The 19,607-nt window shown below is 32.2% G+C and overlaps 5 protein-coding genes across 11 annotated transcripts; 2 read left to right on the plus strand and 3 right to left on the minus strand.

Moving 5' to 3' along the window:
- Positions 1 to 1,516: 1,516 nt before the first annotated feature.
- LOC115238796 (chromobox protein homolog 5-like) lies at positions 1,517 to 4,559 on the plus strand. Its single transcript, XM_029812882.1, has 4 exons — positions 1,517 to 1,748; positions 2,295 to 2,528; positions 3,981 to 4,184; positions 4,296 to 4,559. The coding sequence occupies exons 1-4, from the start codon at positions 1,690 to 1,692 to the stop codon at positions 4,417 to 4,419; spliced, it is 621 nt and encodes a 206-aa protein (XP_029668742.1). The 5' UTR covers positions 1,517 to 1,689; the 3' UTR covers positions 4,420 to 4,559.
- Positions 4,560 to 6,173: 1,614 nt separating this feature from the next.
- On the minus strand, positions 6,174 to 10,834 carry LOC115238833. Of its 2 annotated transcripts, none has more exons than XM_029812939.1 (9): positions 10,291 to 10,831; positions 9,926 to 10,109; positions 9,644 to 9,856; positions 9,370 to 9,539; positions 8,840 to 9,195; positions 8,070 to 8,686; positions 7,368 to 7,837; positions 6,543 to 6,796; positions 6,174 to 6,435 (listed from the first exon to the last, which is right to left on the minus strand). In XM_029812939.1, exons 2-9 carry the CDS (start codon positions 10,052 to 10,054, stop codon positions 6,260 to 6,262), a joined length of 2,385 nt encoding a protein of 794 aa, XP_029668799.1. In that variant the 5' UTR covers positions 10,055 to 10,109; positions 10,291 to 10,831; the 3' UTR covers positions 6,174 to 6,259. The 2 variants fall into 2 exon arrangements, with proteins under 2 accessions (XP_029668799.1, XP_029668798.1); XM_029812938.1 differs by having other exon boundaries at positions 6,260 to 6,435; positions 10,600 to 10,834.
- A 186-nt stretch (positions 10,835 to 11,020) lies between these two features.
- Positions 11,021 to 18,355, plus strand: LOC115238835 (LDLR chaperone boca). 4 transcript variants are annotated; one of them, XM_029812942.1, is made up of 8 exons: positions 11,021 to 11,301; positions 11,568 to 11,788; positions 11,862 to 11,936; positions 12,060 to 12,220; positions 12,488 to 12,632; positions 15,242 to 15,363; positions 15,437 to 15,609; positions 18,342 to 18,355. In XM_029812942.1, the coding sequence occupies exons 2-7, from the start codon at positions 11,636 to 11,638 to the stop codon at positions 15,483 to 15,485; spliced, it is 705 nt and encodes a 234-aa protein (XP_029668802.1). In that variant the 5' UTR covers positions 11,021 to 11,301; positions 11,568 to 11,635; the 3' UTR covers positions 15,486 to 15,609; positions 18,342 to 18,355. The 4 variants fall into 4 exon arrangements, with proteins under 4 accessions (XP_029668802.1, XP_029668803.1, XP_029668804.1 ...); XM_029812943.1 differs by lacking the exon at positions 18,342 to 18,355 and having other exon boundaries at positions 15,242 to 15,320; positions 15,437 to 15,603; XM_029812944.1 differs by lacking the exons at positions 15,242 to 15,363; positions 15,437 to 15,609; positions 18,342 to 18,355 and adding an exon at positions 12,711 to 12,972.
- On the minus strand, positions 12,963 to 14,275 carry LOC115238837 (mitotic-spindle organizing protein 1-like). 2 transcript variants are annotated; one of them, XR_003884552.1, is made up of 2 exons: positions 14,114 to 14,275; positions 12,963 to 13,313 (listed from the first exon to the last, which is right to left on the minus strand). XR_003884552.1 is itself a non-coding variant. In XM_029812951.1 (2 exons), exon 2 carries the CDS (start codon positions 13,289 to 13,291, stop codon positions 13,049 to 13,051), a length of 243 nt encoding a protein of 80 aa, XP_029668811.1. In that variant the 5' UTR covers positions 13,292 to 13,313; positions 13,812 to 13,853; the 3' UTR covers positions 12,963 to 13,048. The 2 variants fall into 2 exon arrangements, 1 of the variants encoding a protein (XP_029668811.1); XM_029812951.1 differs by lacking the exon at positions 14,114 to 14,275 and adding an exon at positions 13,812 to 13,853.
- On the minus strand, positions 16,326 to 19,595 carry LOC115238834 (ADP-ribosylation factor GTPase-activating protein 1). 2 transcript variants are annotated; one of them, XM_029812940.1, is made up of 9 exons: positions 19,451 to 19,594; positions 19,019 to 19,106; positions 18,444 to 18,725; positions 18,122 to 18,327; positions 17,798 to 17,912; positions 17,632 to 17,721; positions 17,123 to 17,182; positions 16,772 to 16,965; positions 16,326 to 16,626 (listed from the first exon to the last, which is right to left on the minus strand). In XM_029812940.1, the coding sequence occupies exons 2-9, from the start codon at positions 19,076 to 19,078 to the stop codon at positions 16,422 to 16,424; spliced, it is 1,212 nt and encodes a 403-aa protein (XP_029668800.1). In that variant the 5' UTR covers positions 19,079 to 19,106; positions 19,451 to 19,594; the 3' UTR covers positions 16,326 to 16,421. The 2 variants fall into 2 exon arrangements, with proteins under 2 accessions (XP_029668800.1, XP_029668801.1); XM_029812941.1 differs by lacking the exon at positions 17,123 to 17,182 and having other exon boundaries at positions 19,451 to 19,595.
- Positions 19,596 to 19,607: the final 12 nt, after the last annotated feature.

Genomic DNA, 19,607 nt, shown 5'->3' on the forward strand with positions numbered 1-19,607 from the left:
CTCTTCTTGCAAAGAAAAGCTGTGCTTTATCTAAATTCTGGCCTTCTTTTGCTGGTGATCCAATTGCTGAAAACATATCATCAGATTCTTGTTAGTCTCGCTTTCATTTCCAATCGACGCTTCAATATCACAAATAAATCAAGCTAATAAAAGCCATTGTATTATTAAAGTCATATCTATTAGCCTGTAACGTTTGTTGCGTCACACTATAACTTGGAAACTAATTTCTTCATACCACATTCCATCAGTGATAAAGATAGCCAATAAAGATTTTTGTTGCTGGAAATTTGTTATCGGTAACATTCTTATAAGTTTGATTTGATTTCAACCCGGATTTTTACGATTCGATCAATGCGTCCACATTCTAATAAAAACACTTTTTTACATAAATATATATGTAATTAATTAAAAATAAATAAAAGAATTAAAAAAGCCATATCATGTGTTTATAAAATAAATACAAAATTTAAAACTACGATGATAAAAGATTTAGAGAACAATTTCAATAATTTCGTTTCAATTACCAGTAATTATTTATTTAATCTCGTTTGGCACGAGGTCTATTCGTGAGAAATGTGAATGGACTACACGTGGTAAAAAAAGAAACAAGCACGCACACGAGGGAGAACCGAAAGAGAACACCACTGACCCGCCCAAAAGTACAATCGAGTTAACAATATAAAAGCACAGCGGGAGAGGGATAGGGACGACGACAACGGACGACGACGGACGACGACGGACGGGGAACTGACGGACGGACTCCCGCACCGCACGCACTACCACCAGCCAGCAGTCATCAGCCGCGCGTCTACGTTTCCATGGAAATGTCGCGGCCGCGATGCCGGAGGAGCGCCGACGGCATCGTCGCGGCCACGCCGCGCTCTCCCTCGTCGCACACCAGGTCGCTCACGTCACACAGCGTCGTCGACAACGTGCGCACGGAAGCCGCAAGCGTCCCAGGTGGAGTGCATCTTCGATTCACGTAACAACGACGGCCCGCGCACCACGCACCGCACCACCCGTCGTTGTAATTATCGCAAAAAATCAATATGGCTCCGACCGGACTACCTGGCTGAACCATAGACGATAGAAAGAATAGATGTCTAGAGGAGTTAGATACAGTGGCCGGATGCCACTACAGCGACGCGGGCCGGATTTTTCGCGCATGCGCAAAATGAAATTTTGGAAATATGCAGGCACGTATATCGTACATGTGTATAAAAAATTGATTTTATGTATATCATATTAATGTATCTCGTAATAAACCAATAATAGCTATGAAAAGATATTATCATCTTAAATATTCTTTTTAAATTAACAGTTTTTACAAAAAATATATTTCAATGTTTTTTATATATTCAAATGTGTATATATTATAGGTATTAGAAAGAATTATGTTGATTATTTAATTATGTTACTTTCTATGTTATGGCTTCAAACATAGAAAAGTGTTTGCTGATAAAGAGAGAGAGAGAGAGAGAGAAAGAAAGGAATTTTCTATCCTTCATATCATCAAAATATAACAAGTGCAGCACTGTAGTAGATGTACTACACTCGAAATGAAGAAATGGCTGATCTGATAGTTTTGTATGTTCGTACAGTGCTTTTTTAGAATGCTTATAATATGCTAAAATATTCAGTGTTATTGCAGTATTTTATACAATACAAACTGCTAGTTTAATAATAAAAATGGAATGCAAATTGTGTGGTGTACACTGGAAAAAAAATAGCAATATTTCTTTCCATTCGTAAGTATATGTATATATATATATATATATTCAAAAAATTATCATGATTTAAAACGAAATATATATAAAATGATATAATCCAAGTTTACAAAATATATGTCTAAAGGTATATATCTTGTATTGAAACTCGAATTTTAACAAGATATCTTTCATTCGTTTTTTATCTCGTGTTAAATTCGCTCATATTAATGATTTTTATTGTATAACATAAAGTGTTACACAAGGTATTTTCTCCGAGACTATTAAAGGTAGCGAGAAAATTTTTTTTGCAATTTTTACATCTGTCATTTAAAAGACCCTAATGAACTATAAAAACTACAAATGGAATTTTGTCGCTATTTTTAATAATTTTGAAGAAAACGTCTTGCAACACTTTATGCGGTACACCTTGGATATCTTTACAATTATTTTTACTTTATTATTTATCAACGAACTCAATTTTAAATTTCGATTCAATAGCGATTAAATAATTGAATTCATTTTGGATTTACAAAATTATATAGATGCTCTTAATATATGTGTATATGGTATATGTATGTTTTTTAGAATTCCAAAAAATCCTGTTATTCGAAGAAAATGGCTTAAAATATGCAATTTCCAAGGAATGTCAAATCGAATCAAGTTATCTTCAATTAGAATATGCTCTGCACATTTTGATACTGATTCTTTTTCCTTTATTCCATCAAAAGATAATTTTCATCGTTTGTATCTTAAACCTGATGCTGTACCAAAATTGGGAATATTTAGAGGAGGAAGACACATGCGGCAGAAATTGATTCAGTAAGTATATCAAGAAATACAGTAGTGCTTTGTGCAGAATACAAGAAATAAAAGTTTCTTTATCCTAATTGGTCAATCAAACGCTACTCTACTCCAAAGAGTAAATTTTGGAATACAACTCAATGAGAGCTGATAGTATATTACAGTGAACCTTCCCTCCATTATTTTATAGAAAATCGGAGTCAGAATTAGAAAGAGACAGATATACCTTTGTTTTAAATCTCTGTCTCTTTTTTATATTATATTATCCAAGCTAAAAACATTTCTCATTAGATATTTAATAACAAGAGCGATACAGCAGTGTATGCAACTCTCACAGGAAATCTTTAGATTTTATTTAATTATCAATTTAAATCTATTTAAATTGGAAATGTTTGTAAACTATTTATTTTTCTTTCAATTTTTGTAAAATCTAAATAAAATCATTTCTGGCTATGATACTATAATAGCATCAAAAAAATCAGCGAATTCTCAACAAAGATAACGATCCACCCAGAGCATGTATATATATTAATAAATAAGCAATTATGATATATAATATTGATATTTTTTTCTTCACGCACTATGCAATTATTTATTTTATAGAATCAATTTCAAGAATAGATTTAAAATGGCCGCCGAAAGGATCTAACGGTGAAAGTGCTACCAAGTCTAAAAAGCAAAAATGTTCTCCATTGGATCATTTCTCTACTCTTAAAGGTTCACTCTAGTATGTTGTAAGCTCAATGACAAGAATCGCTCGCGATTCATATTACGTTCTGCATAGTCTGTGTATCATACAGATATAACCTGATATAACCTCATGACTGTTTACTGTGTTTACGATATATATGTGTATATCGGAGGATGAAATTTATACGCATTTTCCTTTTTATCCATTCTATTTTCTATTAGCGTTACATATGACGCGATTCTTATGACAAATGCGTGACAACGATAACATTGTGCCATAAAAACAAACATGTCTACTTGTCATTAGCATCATGTATAATTTGTAAAGAAGGTAACTCTTGCGATTTTGATTATATATTTCGAAAATCATATATATATATTTTTAGATATTACACATTTTTTTAAGATGCGTAACGTCGTACAATGGCTGCGTTCCGAAAGCACGCTTATGCGCTGAAAGCGTCGTTCTATCTTTGTTGTTTACGGAAAATTGAACAAGGACAAAGCATGCTCATGGCGCTAAAAGCGTGCTCCTGGAACGCACCCAATGTGAAATTTGTTAAAAATCTATAGAACACCGTTTACACATATACTTAACAAATATGTTAAATAGATTTTATTACTTTTATGATAGAGTTGTAAATCCATCTTTAAACAGTTCCGAATATTCAGAATTGTTTGCTTATCGTATCTTTTTAAATTTGATTTGAATTTCTTTTCATTTTTTTGAATTTTTGTAATTTATCTCCAGCAGCAATATCAGTTATTTTTGTGTCATAGGAACAGGAAAGATACCGAGACAAATTGGTGCCTGGGTAAAGTTTTTAAAGAACATTATATTGCACATCTTGATGAGATGAGTAATCAAAAAAAGGTAACCGAAGATGATAAGATCAGAACAGATGGATTCAAAAGAGGATTGGAAGCGGACAAAATCCTTGGTTCGGCAGATGATAACGGAGAGCTAATGTATTTGATGCAATGGTGAGTAAAGACATCATTACGTACTATATTTATCTCCCTAATAATATATTACAATAATTTAGAAAAATTATTGAAACTAATCTGTAACAAGAATGGATTTTCTTTATGCAGGAAAGGAACAGATGCGGTCGACATGGTACCTGCTAAGGAGGCTAATATAAAATGTCCTCAAATTGTTATTCGATTTTATGAGGATAGATTAGCTTGGCACACAGCAAAACCATGTGTAAAATAGACGTACTTCCTTGAAGTAAGATCATGTATATGTAAATATTTATTAAGAAATTGAATTTTATTATATTTAATTGTATAATAAATATTCTTTATGAAATCGTTTGTGCATCTACATATTTAATAAAATGTTCCATTTCTTTTTAAATCTGTTTACTTAATTTTAATTCCCCCATACATATTGAATATATATAGAACAAAAAATTTAATAACTTTTGAATATATTATTTGTATGCTTATATGTTGTATATATTAGCAATTACCGAAAAATATTTCTCAAATAAGATTTTTAATTTCTAAATTGATATATATAAAATAATTTAAATGATAAAGATGAACGCTTCTCATCCTACATTTATCTTTTATACATGATTTCAAGCACAAAAAAAAATCGCAACTAAAAAGAATAGACCCACGAGTAGGATTTACAAATCCACAGTCTTTTTTTACCATTTTATTATTGTGTTCGACAAAATAATAGAGGCGCGTACAATGAATAATGTATTACAATGTCTATACACGACGTTGCGTTTCGTTATTACCAGCGTATCTCTCTTATTGTAATAATTAATATATATACAAGTTAGATCGCTGATAGAAAATTCGTAACGAATCTACAGAGTCGTTTTATTTACAAAAATCCGCCGCCGCCAATTTCGGTGCCGATCGGGGATCAATGAGATCTTGGAATCTCTTAAAACAATGGGTTGCAATTAGAAGAGCTTTTAAAAAACCGAAATTTAATTATTTCCACTTTACGAATATGCATTAAATTTTATCTTCAAGTACATTGCCAATAATATAATTATTTTGATAAGCAGGAACAAAATTGAAACAGGATTTTTTCATTTTTTCGTCAACAAGCGATTTCGGAATGCTAAAATTTCCAATCTTAATTAAAAGTTTTTTGTAAAAAAAAATCTATATTTAAATTTCTCCATATCGCGAAATATAATTGTGTGAAATGTTTAATTTAATAAAAAGTTTCAATCAGCAAATTTCAGACAATGTTGTAAAAATGGATTTCGATCCTTTTGACAAGTGATTTTCAAACGGACGACACACGCGACAAAAGGGATATATGTAACGTTGCGATGTGACTCGCTATTTATAATACATCCGAATGCTAATGCAGCTACCCTAACGCCGTTCGAAGATGACGTCCGTATTGAAAATTGTTAAAAAAAAAAAAAAAAAAAAAAAAAAAAAAAAAAAAAAAAAAAAAAAAAAAAAAAAAAAAAAAAAAAAAAAAAAAAAAAAAAAAAAAAAAAAAAAAAAAAAAAAAAAAAAAAAAAAAAAAAAAAAAAAAAAAAAAAAAAAAAAAAAAAAAAAAAAAAAAAAAAAAAAAAAAAAAAAAAAAAAAAAAAAAAAAAAAAATACATTTTATTTATATAAGTAGCATGGTCAATATTTTAATTGCTCTTGCAGGCAATGTATATTAACGCGAATTAACATCATTAAAAACATTGATTAACAATTTCTGTTAAAATACAGTCATTCCAATTATTCAAGAGAATGATTTTAGGTTTCTATTTATTGTTATTTTGTTTCGGACAGACCGATAGATTTAATCTAACTACATCGCTCGTTGCAACTTGAATACGTTGCGTAAATGTTGAATTTAAGGGTTATGTTTATCCCGATATCGCAATAGATACGCGAAGAAAAGTTTGATAAACGGATGCATACTTGCTCGTGTATACGTAAATACGCGCTTTGATTCTCTACGAGAAGAGCGATATGTCGCGACATAAAAGCTTGAGGAATAAAATAACGGGTCAGAAAGCTCCGAGCGGTGGTACGAGTACAGTATTATACATATCGTTCGCGCGATGAAAGAAAGATCAGAACTTTCGCGGTCGACCTCTTTTCCGAGGAGATGCGATTTTACGCGCATTCGGGCGGGCGCGCAATCTCCGCCGCAGCATTCTCGGCGTGTCGCTATGCATTTTCAGGTGCTGCAAGAACAGCATTCTGGACTTGATCAGCTTCTTGCAGATATGACACCTGCGCAATTGCTCTACAAGCAACACGCAATAGTGAGATTAGAAGAACGATAAGACTTTCTCATTTATTCTATATTAAAATTTGTCAACAACTGTGTTGTTCTGTAATTTAAATACATACCAGACTTCTTAGTGCCATGCTGCAAACTGTGCGCGTCCAGCAAAGCGGAACTTGGGAACCACCGGCCGCAGTCCGTGCAGCTGAGCTTTTTCGTTTCCCACGAGGAATTGCCCCTTTGCTTCCGTTTTCTCTTCACTCTGGCCAGCATACTGAGCTCGCTTTTCGGTGTGTCGTCATTGTCACTCAGTTCTTCCTCTTCTTCTGTTGAAGTTGCTTCCTTCCGTTGAATCGATCTCCAGGATTTGTCCTGGGTTCTGTCATAAAAAAGCCTTGATGAGCAAAATATATAGATAAACTTTTATTAATATGCTATGGAAGCTAACTAATATTGGATTTTACTAGAAAAAGTAGAATGAAAAACATGGCACTATGCTCCAAAGAAACAGATTCATAAAAAAACAGAAAGAAGCTTGAAAAAAAATCAATGAATGATAATTAATTAAAAAAACAGTCATATTATAGAATTATATAAAAAATGTCAGATTAAAAAAACATATTACCACTTTTTTTCTCATATTAGATTGCAAAATAAAGAGTTATTTTGTATTAATTAAAAAGAAGTTAAATCGCTAATTAATAAAGATTCCTATATGAATGTAATATATGGATGTTTCTCTGAAAAAAAAAATAAAATAAAATAAAATAAAATAAAATAAAAATAAATAAATAAAAGTGAACATATTTTAAGATGAGATATAACAAGGAGATTCATATTTATCTCACACATATAAAAATTAATTTCACATAAGGAAAAAAATGTGAGCCTATACAATATAACAAAATATGATTACTATTGATTTATATTCTGGTGAAGTAAGATCTAACCTGTGCTTTTTCCTCTGCGAATGCGCCGCGCGAACATGACGCGCCAGGGCCACGACCACGTCGAACTTTTCCTGACAGATTTTGCAGGCGTATTGCTTCCTAACCTTCTGATTTCCCTTCTTGTCTTTGGCCTTCCTCTCACCGAGCCTGAGAGCATTCGCCGGTGATTTCTGGCAAATTCTAAGGTGCGTGTCGAAGGCACGTCGCTGCCGAAAATTCCTGGAGCAATGCTCGCACCGCATCATGTCGTTGAGCTTCGTCAAATCATCGGCGGATTCCTCATCATCATCCTCCTCCTCTTCCTCCTCCTCATCATCGCCGTTGTCAGAGTCCGAGTCTCTCACCATGATAATCTCGTTTTCCTTGTCACTGGAATACTTGTCTTTGCTGTCGTCCAAGGTGATTTCTACCACGTTGTGCTTTGGCTGCTTCTCTTCCTCGTCGGCATCCAAGTCGATCACTTCCACGACCTATCAAGCAAGTTTCAACATGTCAGAAACTGAGAAGCGTTAAAAGTTCAAATATATTTAAAGATATCTGAATAACTAAATATATTTTTCTTTGATTCTGCAGCTATTGAAGAAAAAAGTATAAATTGTATACTAGTCCGATAGATCAAAGATTGTAAATTTGGAAGTTGAAAGATTCGAGAATATATGCAATAGTCTTAATTCACTAATCATTTGTATATAATGCATTCACCTCTCGCCGCTTCGTTCGTTTGATCCTCTTTGTGTTGGGCATGGTGACGCGCATCTGTGTCGATAATCGACGTCGCCGCCTGCCGCGTTTCTTGTTGGTCAGCTCTTCCTCGCTTAACATTGACGCTGGCTGGATGATGATTTCACCGTCGTCTCGGTTTACAGAGATCAATTGTTGCTTCCGCGATCGCTTGACTTTCAGTTGTGGTTGCGGAGTGCTCGCTGTCATCATCGTCGATGGCGGCGAATCGGTTAACGTATCGATCAACTGCTGCCGATCGTCCTCCGTGACAGAAACACGGTTGATCGGTGACATGTACAAGTCTAATTCGTCCATGTCTTCATTCGATGGCTCGATGCTCGTCGAAGAATCATGTAGAAAGTCCTGCGGGAAGTTTAACGACTCGTCGTCTTGCAATTTGTCAGATTTTTTTTCGCTTCTTTCCGATGCCTTTTCGCGAAAGGTCTTCAGATTCTGCAACGTCGCCTGAATCTCGTCGAACGTCAGCTCCGAATCTGATTGATGGTCGCCCTCTAAAAGAATATATTGTACGGTCGAACGTTCCATCAGTTCATCCTTGTGTTCGCCATTATCCTGACTCTCATCAGATTGCTCGGCTAAAAAAATGTATTTTCCAATCTTTATATTTATATATAAAAAGAGTATGTATTATATGTGTGTGTGGTTCATTATAAATCCAATGTAACAGAATTTATTTCTGTATAATAAAAATAATTTGTATATAAAAAAGAATTTGTATCGATGTTTACCGATATTTATGGAATTATTATCCATCATAAAATACGTGATATCCGATTGTTCATCATCAGTAACATGGGTCCCATCGCTGGATGTTGAATTAATCTTGACAGAATCATTATAGTTCTGGCAGGTTTTATAATTGTGTACTATTCCGCAATCTCCTTCCTGCACAATGCTCTTTTTGCTGTTCTTGATTGGCGTATCGTGAGTAAAGATCTTATCATTCGCTTGCTCGTTGACTTCTTCGAAATCCTCCTTGCGATAAAATACCGGCGGCTGAGTAGTTATTAGCCGTTTCTTCATCTGCGACGGTTTTTTCACCGTTCGCACGGCTCCTTCACCTATTAGTCGTTCTACATCTGCTCTATAAGTATGTTTATATTGTAATTTTTACGATCAATTTATAAAAACAAGAACAGAAAAAAAGAAAAACTAAATTAAGTAAAAACATGTGAAACTAATCCTTCTAACTGAAAGAACTAAGAAACAATTTCTCTAAAAATCAATCTTTTAACTAAAACTAGATCAGTTTACTTACTTCATGAGAAATTGAAAATTACTCGGAGGCTCGCCAGATTCATCGTAAACAGCCACAGCAAATATCTCGTCCGAGTCTTCCACAGCATAGAGAGCCAATTGTTGTCCTGCTGCAGTGACAAAAGTGGCAATCGTTTCTTCATCACTCTCTTGCTCCTCCATCTTGATCTCCTGTACATTATATTCAATCGTCATATAAATATCACTATTAAGCTAATAAATTTTAGTTCATTCAAAGCAAACAAATGGAGAATAACCAGTTCCTAAATATGTACCCTCCAAGATGATTCAGCAATTGTCTCGCAATCCCATTTCTCCTCCAGCAAACTCTCTGTCAATGGAACGGAAACAATGGATTCCTTATAATCTACAGCCACATTGTCACGGGTTTCCAGATTCTCTTCAAAATACATAGGTGCATTCGTCTTGCACTCAATTTTGTCTGGCAAATATCCATTTGTATCCACAACTATTTCTTCACCTACAACCTGTAAAATATAGAAATGTTAAGAATATTGATATAGAGATACCATTGTTGACAAAATTGAATTTTTTACCAGACTTTCCTCGATACATTCTTTTTTCACTGTGCATTGTTCCAATTGTTTATCTTGGAAGCTGATTGTTGCAATCATCCCATCGGATATACATTCCTCATAAGCATGTAATCCACTGGTAAACGACATTTTTGAGAGTAGCTCAATGAAACATTATCATTGTTGTCATAATCATAGGAATTATCTGTAGATATATAAATGCAAAAATATATAAAATATATTGGCATTTTATATGCAAATAATATAAAATATAGTATCCAATAGAGAGACATACGTATATATATAATTATAATAAATTTTTATATTAAAATTTATCATAACATTATATACATTTTTTTAAAGTTGAATTTTATATATATACGTACATTTTATTTATATAAGTAGCATGGTCAATATTTTAATTGCTCTTGCAGGCAATGTATATTAACGCGAATTAACATCATTAAAAACATTGATTAACAATTTCTGTTAAAATACAGTCATTCCAATTATTCAAGAGAATGATTTTAGGTTTCTATTTATTGTTATTTTGTTTCGGACAGACCGATAGATTTAATCTAACTACATCGCTCGTTGCAACTTGAATACGTTGCGTAAATGTTGAATTTAAGGGTTATGTTTATCCCGATATCGCAATAGATACGCGAAGAAAAGTTTGATAAACGGATGCATACTTGCTCGTGTATACGTAAATACGCGCTTTGATTCTCTACGAGAAGAGCGATATGTCGCGACATAAAAGCTTCACAAGATTCGCAATATCAAACAACATAACACACATTGGTGTAACAAGAGCATTAACATGAGCGGAAACCGCTTGTATGTAGTGGATAGTGGCGAGAACAATAAATAATTGCGGTGTGTCAAGAGTTGGGACGCGAAAAAAAGAAAGAAAAAAAAAAAATAATGATTTCTACCAACAAAGAACGATAAAAAGGCACTAGATTGAATCGGAATGAATAAAGCCTGTATCGGATTACGCAAGATTGAAATTGACCAATGAGGACAAAGAAGTTTCAACTCCTTTTGAAACCATTGACCAATGAAAAGTATGGTATAGAGAAAGGAAGAAGATGGCCTACCTTACCTATCTATCTATCTATCTTTTCTTTTCGTGCTCGAACTCCAATAATGCACCGAGCATTCAAGATCAATAAAATCGATAAAAGTGTCCATCTATTGATCAGAAATGCTTCGAATCGTTTGACTGGTCGATCGAAACAATAGGTCAAAGACTTCTTTGTTTGATTTAATCAATTTTAGATGCTCGATTGATCAATCAAAACAAAAAAATCTTTTTAATTCCAAACTATTCGAATCACTTTGTAAACCGAGTGCTCAATAGTCTTGCGACAGCTACGATATAAACTGATGGGGTAATAAATACGTGAAAATTTTAAAACATATTTTTATCGCCCTTTGTTATTTTTGATTGCATAGTCGGATATTTCCCAATTTTTTTACGCTTATAAATTTTCTTATAAATTTTTTCACCACGCCGTGAAGAAAAATTTAGAAGAGCCGGTAGAAGGAATTGAGCATAACCTCAAGACATTTAAATATGTGAATCATTGAAATAGTTTATTATTAATTCAAACAATTGATTGTTGTTAGTTCGAGCTAATCTCGTTTGAATTTTCAGCAATATACTTGGAATGTTCACAATAAATTATTCGTGATAGATACTTGACTGTCTTCTTGCATGATAAAATGGAACCAAAAGTTCTAAGCCTATCTATACTCTTAATTACAATATTAGCATCGTCGATCGCTCAAACTCAACAAAAGAAGAAATCATGGCGCGACAAGGATATAAGAGACATGACGGAGGCTGATCTAGAGCATTTGCTGGAGCAGTGGGAAGTATGGTTGAATTATTGTTCCGTTAGAAAGACAGAAAAATTGAATAGATCTTTTGATTAATCTAATATTTTAGGAAAATGATGAACCTCTGGAACCAGATGAATTGCCAGAACACTTGCGACCCAGTCCAAAGATAGATTTATCCCAGGTAATAGATTGCCTTTATTGCCTGTGTTTATATATAAAGATCTATGGTTGTCAATTGAATTGGCAAATGTATTAATTTATCAGTTTTTTCACACTCGTGCATAAAATAAAATTTAACATGTAGATAGATACTTCAAATCCAGATAATTTGCTGAGAATTACAAAGAAAGGGAAGGGCGTTATGATGTTTGTGGATCTTGAGCCAGATATTTCGGAAGAGCAAGCCGAGATTGTGATGCGTATTTGGCAGACCAGTCTGCAAAACAATCATATTATTGCAGAGAGGTATTTTTACATTCTATGCACAAGATATTGTACAGAAATTTATCTATTACCCTATATTAAAGAATTACTTAAATTATGTTTCCTAATAACTTATCATTAACATATATTTACGGACATAAATAATATAATTCCATAAACATAACCATCATAATAATTAAATAATATAATTTCTACTGTCATTAATTCACTTGATTTATTGTTAAAAAAACATATAGACGTTAAAAGATATGAGAATAGTAAAAATATTCAATATGTAATTTTATGCAGATATCCAATCGATGTGAAACGTTCGATATACATGTTTCGCGAAGGATCTCAGGCTGTTGATGCTAAAAATTATTTGCTGCAGCAACCCGAACTATCTCATCTCACCCTTGAAGGACAGACATTTTATAGTAATGAAAAACAACAGGTAACAATGTTATATGTTGATAAATATTAGTATTTATAAATTCTTTCATAAGAGATAAAACAAGCTTGATCTCTACAGAAAGCAGCTGATGAGTCGATAAGAAAGCAAAATGAAAAGATAAGTCAGGGCAAGGCTGAGTTGTAATCTTAGTGCATTCCTATATTTCTCAAACATTTTACAATTTCAAATCCTAACTATTTCTTTTTTTGGTACAAATATTTTTTTCGGAATATATTTTTTTGATACTTATAAGTAAACAAATTGTTTTTGAAAAATATTAAATATGCAATGTGCATTCATTAATGCATATGGTTAATAAAACAGCAAACATGTATTTAAAAACATTTATTGGATAACATAAGATAAGTTCTATAAAATATGTGGGAGGACAACAACAGTGTCATACTTGTTTGGGTTCACTTGGTCACACTTGTCTTATTGGCAAACTCCAACTGCGTGTCGTTCATCGCTTTGACCTCTCGTTGAAGTTCCTTCACCACAGTGGCGAGGGCATGCGGATTCACTCCGTTTTCACACAGTCTGATGCAAATGCTCAGAGTGTTTTCATCGAGATTCGTGTTCAGCAGCTTGGAGATCTGGTATAAGGTTCGGAACGTCTTACGAGCGGCATTCACCTGGTGATTCACAGGCTCCGGCATGCTGGCTCGTTTCTGTTCCTTTCTAGGAATAAACAAAACACTCATGTTACAAAAAACGTTTCTTTAATTCACTTGCATTAATTTAGAATTAAAGTTTTATTATGTACAGGTCTTAGTGTATACAAATGTTTCTTTAAACTTGTCAGTGTCTAATTTCCAAATACATTTTATAGTCAATTTAATATATTCTTTAAATCTTTTTCAGTATTTTCTTTTCTATTTTAAATAATTTTGAAACAATAGCCAATGTCAAAAAAATAAATAAATAAAATGCATCGTTTGGATACAAAATCAATATGCAAATTATTTTAATATCAATTTGAGAGAAAACTGGAATACTTGTGATTTAATTATATTTCCTTAGATTATTGTCTCTATAATAGATGAGAAAGAACAGTCTAAGAATAAAAAACAAATAGGTTAGGTTCTTAATTGAAGTCAAACTTTTTTAGATTTAGAAACTTTAGTATTTAAATACAGTAATAAATTCATTACTATTTCTCGTGATTCAAATACTCACTCGTCGACGTTAGACAGCTTTATAACACAATATCACAAACATAAATAAATAAAATGCATCGTTTGGATACAAAATCAATATGCAAATTATTTTAATATCAATTTATTGAAAACTGGAATACTTGTGATTTAATTATATTTCCTTAGATTATTGTCTCTATAATAGATGAGAAAGAACAGTCTAAGAATAAAAAACAAATAGGTTAGGTTCTTAATTGAAGTCAAACTTTTTTAGATTTAGAAACTTTAGTATTTAAATACAGTAATAAATTCATTACTATTTCTCGTGATTCAAATACTCACTCGTCGACGTTAGACAGCTTTATAACACAATATCACAAACATTCGTCGCAAAAAGAGAATTATCAAGTCCCGGGAACCTAAACATAAATAATTGCGTCACGGATATTTCGAGTCGTTTGATTGACCAATCAGAAAAGAGACAATGATTTCTTTTATTCTGATTGGTTAATATTTGTAGAGTTGATAACGTAACGTAAATGTAAAAGGTAAACATGCAAATAATCTTGTAAAATGTTAAATAATTTTTATTAAATATTGGCATAAAAAGTAAATTAAAGAGGTAAAACAAAGGGAGATTCTTTTATAATCGAAATGTGAGAACTTTATCGATATAGTACTTGACGCGCATGTGCGAACACTGATTGAATTCGCGCGTGTGTGTGTGTTGTATATGGGAGGCCACATTTATATCTACTTATATCACGCAATATTTTTATACTCTGTGTTATTTGAGTAAAATATTAAGAGTCCGTTGTGCCGCCCACGGACGGGAACGGACGTGTTTAGACACGTTACGCGTGTGTCCTTTGGACTTTATTTTTGAGTTTCTTCCTCTCCTTTAGAGGAATCTTTCCATTATTTACTCTCATTTGTTACTCCCAACCTGTTTTTGGCCGGATTATACCGATCCAATTAGATCGGATGTGGCCACGATAAAAAAGAAGAAGAAGAGTAAAATATTATATATTACTTACGTATCAATATATTACAGAATCTAAATATCCAATAATAATATCCAAGAATATCCAAATATCCAAGAATATCAATCCATATCTGAGTATGTATTTATTTTCACCTTTTAGAACATCGTAATAATCAATGGACATAGAGTACATTTCAGAGTGTATCGAATAAACGTTTCGTAATAATAATTTCTACGACATATTAGTTTTGCATGAAAAAATTAAAAATATTAACATAATTATCACGCGAAAATTATTCCTCAAAAGAATGTTAATCTAATCTAATTGACTCGCCGACGAAAAACGTAAATAGTCTATCATTATTATTAATAATTTATTTAGTATTCTCATTTCTATTATTTTCTAGAAATGTATATCTTGAAATGTGTATCAAAAAATCTTTATAATCTGAGTAAATATACTTATGTTACTTGTATCCTTTCAGTATTTTACAAGCATTAAAATGGAGATGCACAGCAATCACAACAAAGCTATAACAAAGGACAAGAACGAGCCTCCCTTCGGTAAGACGGAGGATATGATTGCGTTATTGAATGCTCTCTTCAAGTATGGATATTCAAATCTTCCTTCCTCTATACTGCCAAACATGTCTAAAGAGGAACGCCATTCTGCATTACAGTCGACACTCGAACAGGCAAAGATTGCTGTTAACAAGAAATCTTCAATAATTGATTGGTTAAACAGTGATATATTTGGCAATGATGAATATGGTATACCTCTGGCATTGTTACTTATTGGATTATACGAGCAGTATCCATCGTCTGAACAAAGAAATAAAGAGTGTAACTTTAGGTATGACATAGAAAAGATATTTTAAATTTTTCTTCACATATACATATTTTTGTCTTGTATATTTTAATATTTTTAATTCTCTGTTGCTTAGATACCTTTCTTTCTCTCATTACAGTTTTATAATTTTCTTGGCTATTATTTCCTTTGTATATAATAGCATTATATTTATTTCTCAATTAACATTATATATTTGTATTGAATATACAAAATAGAGAAAATACTTTATAAAACTTTTATATTTATATTATATTATAATTTTAAAATTACAACGTATTGTTTATAATACAATTAACAAGTCTTTCAGGAGACTTCAAGTATGTATTTGTGTATGTTATTTCTAAATGCTTGTATCTAAGGTATCTAAGGACTAATCTTAGGACTAAGAGAAGCTGTTAAAAATTAATCTTTACCAATTATTCTTTTAGAAATACTAGAAAGGAAAGCAGCAAAGAACTGTTCATCTTAGAACTATAAGTGATTTTAAATTTTTATAATAAAAATTTTCAAGTTCCTTTATTCTAAGATTTTTGAGCTTGAAGATTTAAAATTTCTAAAAGGTTTGTAAAACTCAAGAAATAGGTAATTATCATTTGTTTTATCTTGAAAGATTATTGGCATGTTAATAATTTACTTGATTAATCAATACGACTTTATCGCATTTCCAAATTATTAAACAGAAGTGGATTATATTTCACGCATATTAGGAAATGGGGTGCTTCATAAGAAATATGTATTTGTCTTTTCTCTTTAATTCGTTAAAATTAATACGTATCGATATTTTCCTCTAATCCGCGCTGATTATATTCGTTTAATTAATTATTTAATATTTCCCAGGCATCGTCTTCCGCTTTAGAGTTCCAGTTTTGTTGTGCTTTATTGTCTGTTTCAAAACTGATTAGTGATTCTTCCTTTGACTGTCTCTTCGATATTACTGCCTTACTTGCTTCTTTCGTGTCATTGTTCCAATCCCAATCGCAATTTGATGTGTTGGAGAAACCTCCAGTAGAAATATTACTCCTAAGGTGAATTAAGCAAAGAATTAGTTTTACAAAATTCTAATATTTTATAAAATTCTATTAATGTGCAAGAACTTAATGTCCATTTATTAATTAATGAGAAACTGTGTTTCCATTTTATTATTAGAAATTTAAAAACAACTTACTTCGAACTGGAGCTTCTCACAAGAGATGATTTTTCGTTAGAGCGATTTGACTGCATCGAATCGCTATTTTGATACGCATTAGGGCAGTTGGAGGAACATTGATATAGATCTGTGGAATCGTACTGTTTTTGTTGTTCGGCTGAATTGGTCCCGGCGATGTCACCCCATCCTCCTCGTCTAGTTATGTCCCCCACCTATACATTACTTTCTCTTAAACTTCTTAAATTTTTAATATTTGTTCACACAGACTTGATTTTTATAATTAACTTCTTAATTATATATATAAACAATCTTTTGACACAAAAACCAAATGATGGTAACAAAAGAGAAAGCAAATGAAAGTATCTGTACCTTTGTAACCAAATGATTAACCTGGCTTCCGACGTCCTCTAATAATGTACCGTCTCGAACCTAATGACGTAATATAAAAAGAAGAAAGAAAAATGGAATAAAAAAAGTGTAAAGTTTTTAAAATCATTAAATTTAATTAAATCTGATGTAAGACAAAAATGATCCAAAATAAACCTACAAAAATAATAATAATCAATCGATATCGCGTTTATAGCATCAAGTAACAAGTAAATTCACTCTGCATGGGTTTATAACAATAAAAAAAGTAATGCAAATAAATATTAGTGCAACAGCAAATTATAATCAATATTGTTCAATTCTGTTTTTAAATAATGCTTTTGAAGAAAACATTTAAACAGCATTGCCAAGATTATTCAAATTATACTTAATCAAAATTAATTAAGTATAATTTTAATATAATTTCTTTAATAGTATTCAATATTTCTGAGTTTTTCGTTCCTAGATTAGTTTAAATTTTCAAGAATATTTCCAGATTTTTTAACACTTGCCTTTTGTGTCGCGAGTCCTCCGATCTTGATAGCATTTTCGGTAGCTTTGCTCGCTATTTTCGATGCCGAAGAAGAAAATATTGACCAACCCTGCAAAATTAGCAGATAATTTAATTGTTTCATCAAATATACATTACAAAAGTTTAATAAACATTAAAAGTCATACAGTTGCTAACGAAGAAACTGCGGTGTCGAATAGTTCCTGGGACGAACTTTTGGGCGGTGGATCCATTTGATAACCGAAGCCACCATATTTGCCGCCTTGACTAGGTGGAATGTTACTGAAAAAAAAAAAAAATTGATAATTTCACATTAAATTAACAATTAAAATATATCTAGTTTTCAAATTTATTTCTCGATTTCTTGTTTTTTTACATTATCATTCATCCGGTTGTTTAATCAAAAAAATTTAGATTATATGAGAGAAAGAGAGAGATTTGAAACTACAGAAATGTATGCCTGATAAGATATAGGAAATAAATAAACTTACTCTGGCCGATTGGCGTTTTCATTCTGTCTTTTCGCAAAAAAAGTTTCCGTTTGTGCCTTTAGGTTTGAATTCATATTTTGGTAAGAAAAGGACAAATCGCTCTGATACAAATACTCTTGTTTGTTTTCAGTGAACGTTGAAGGTTCGAAATCTTTTGCCGCTGAACTGCTTGGACTCCAAGATTCTCCTCGTGCCAATGTAGCGATCTAAGCACGAGAAGAGAAATATATGTTTAAGAGATGAATAATGTGATGAAAAATGGATGGAATAGACGAATAATTTAACTGTTATATAACGTACCACGTTCAACATACTTTCTCACCTTGTCTTTGTACAATGCTGCAGCTTTTGTATTGTAACGTTGTGAGATAGACATATCTTCATCCCAGTCAGGTTGATTTTCGAAAAATTCTCGAGCGTTTCTATTACCACCGACTTTCATTTTCTCTAGTTCGACATCCTTCCACTTGTCCATAGAGACAGAGCGGACAAATGACAAGTGTACACCTAAGCCACGATGCTTGCCCGAACACTCCAGACATATCCAGATCCCATATGTCACAGATACCCATTGCGGATTGTGGCTGCCACATTCAAAGCATTTCTGCAAAATATGTATACAGGTTTATATAAATCCCTCAGTTATGTATTACAAAGTCAATCATAAATTACTTATATACATATTTAATAAGTATTAACAATAATAAGTATAGATGAAGATATTATATGAAGCACTGAGATAAAAATTACATTTATTGAAAATAAGAATGAGCCAAAGTTTAATTTAAAAAACATCTGTAATTAAGTAACTGTAATTTTTTCAACTGTCATTTATCTGATTTTTATTCGGAGAAAGAAGTGCATGTTATTAATGTTTTATTCTATTTTCAAGCTTACGTTATTCTCATCCCTCAGCTTCAATTCACCCAGCATTCGTCGTGTCCGTGGACTGGCCATGATCACATCAATCAGTTGTCGAAAGATTCTGAAATATAAAGCAAGTATAGTGTCAATCAAGGTGGCAACAATTTCCTAAATTCGCATTTTTAATCGAAGATTTTAGTAAACAATATATAGATAAAAGTTAAACTTTTGATCGAAAAAGTAAGAAATTATTTACAAGTACCGGTAAGTCGAGTTCAACTATTTCAATCATTAATAAGCTTAATAATTATTATAATATGCAAAATAGAGAAAATAATCCAAGTCGAGAATGTGTAAGATTTAAAATTTAAGAATTATTTAAAAATTCCACGAAAAAAATCTTTGAATTTTGACGCTTCCAAAATTATTTGACAGAGATCAAACAGAATTGACAGAAACGTTTACCACAAAACCATTATATATCGAATGATTCTTCTACAGGATGGGAAAAGTAGATTCTACAAAAGTAGACATATTGCAGCGAAAGTCGGACACGATTTTTGCGCTTGGGAATTGGGAACGTGCTTGACGTATTGACGTCATAAGGAGTTTGAGGCTGTCA

Source organism: Formica exsecta, unplaced genomic scaffold, assembly GCF_003651465.1.
Source record: "Formica exsecta isolate Colony F162 unplaced genomic scaffold, ASM365146v1 scaffold36, whole genome shotgun sequence".
Lineage (NCBI taxonomy): Eukaryota > Metazoa > Arthropoda > Insecta > Hymenoptera > Formicidae > Formica > Formica exsecta.

Coding starts and splice junctions, on each gene's coding strand:
- LOC115238796 (XM_029812882.1), top strand. CDS start 1,690: ATGGAATGCAAATTGTGTGGTGTACACTGGAAAAAAAATAGCAATATT. Junction 1,749..2,294: donor AGCAATATTTCTTTCCATTC/GTAAGTATATGT, acceptor TATGTTTTTTAG/AATTCCAAAAAATCCTGTTA. Junction 2,529..3,980: donor ATGCGGCAGAAATTGATTCA/GTAAGTATATCA, acceptor TTTGTGTCATAG/GAACAGGAAAGATACCGAGA.
- LOC115238833 (XM_029812939.1), bottom strand. CDS start 10,054: ATGTCGTTTACCAGTGGATTACATGCTTATGAGGAATGTATATCCGAT. Junction 8,687..8,839: donor TAATAATTCCATAAATATCG/GTAAACATCGAT, acceptor ACATTTTTTTAG/CCGAGCAATCTGATGAGAGT. Junction 6,436..6,542: donor GCATGGCACTAAGAAGTCTG/GTATGTATTTAA, acceptor TGTTGCTTGTAG/AGCAATTGCGCAGGTGTCAT.
- LOC115238835 (XM_029812942.1), top strand. CDS start 11,636: ATGGAACCAAAAGTTCTAAGCCTATCTATACTCTTAATTACAATATTA. Junction 11,937..12,059: donor CAAAGATAGATTTATCCCAG/GTAATAGATTGC, acceptor TTTAACATGTAG/ATAGATACTTCAAATCCAGA. Junction 12,221..12,487: donor AATCATATTATTGCAGAGAG/GTATTTTTACAT, acceptor AATTTTATGCAG/ATATCCAATCGATGTGAAAC.
- LOC115238837 (XM_029812951.1), bottom strand. CDS start 13,291: ATGCCGGAGCCTGTGAATCACCAGGTGAATGCCGCTCGTAAGACGTTC.
- LOC115238834 (XM_029812940.1), bottom strand. CDS start 19,078: ATGGCCAGTCCACGGACACGACGAATGCTGGGTGAATTGAAGCTGAGG. Junction 16,966..17,122: donor TTAATCATTTGGTTACAAAG/GTACAGATACTT, acceptor AGTAATGTATAG/GTGGGGGACATAACTAGACG. Junction 16,627..16,771: donor GTGAGAAGCTCCAGTTCGAA/GTAAGTTGTTTT, acceptor AATTCACCTTAG/GAGTAATATTTCTACTGGAG.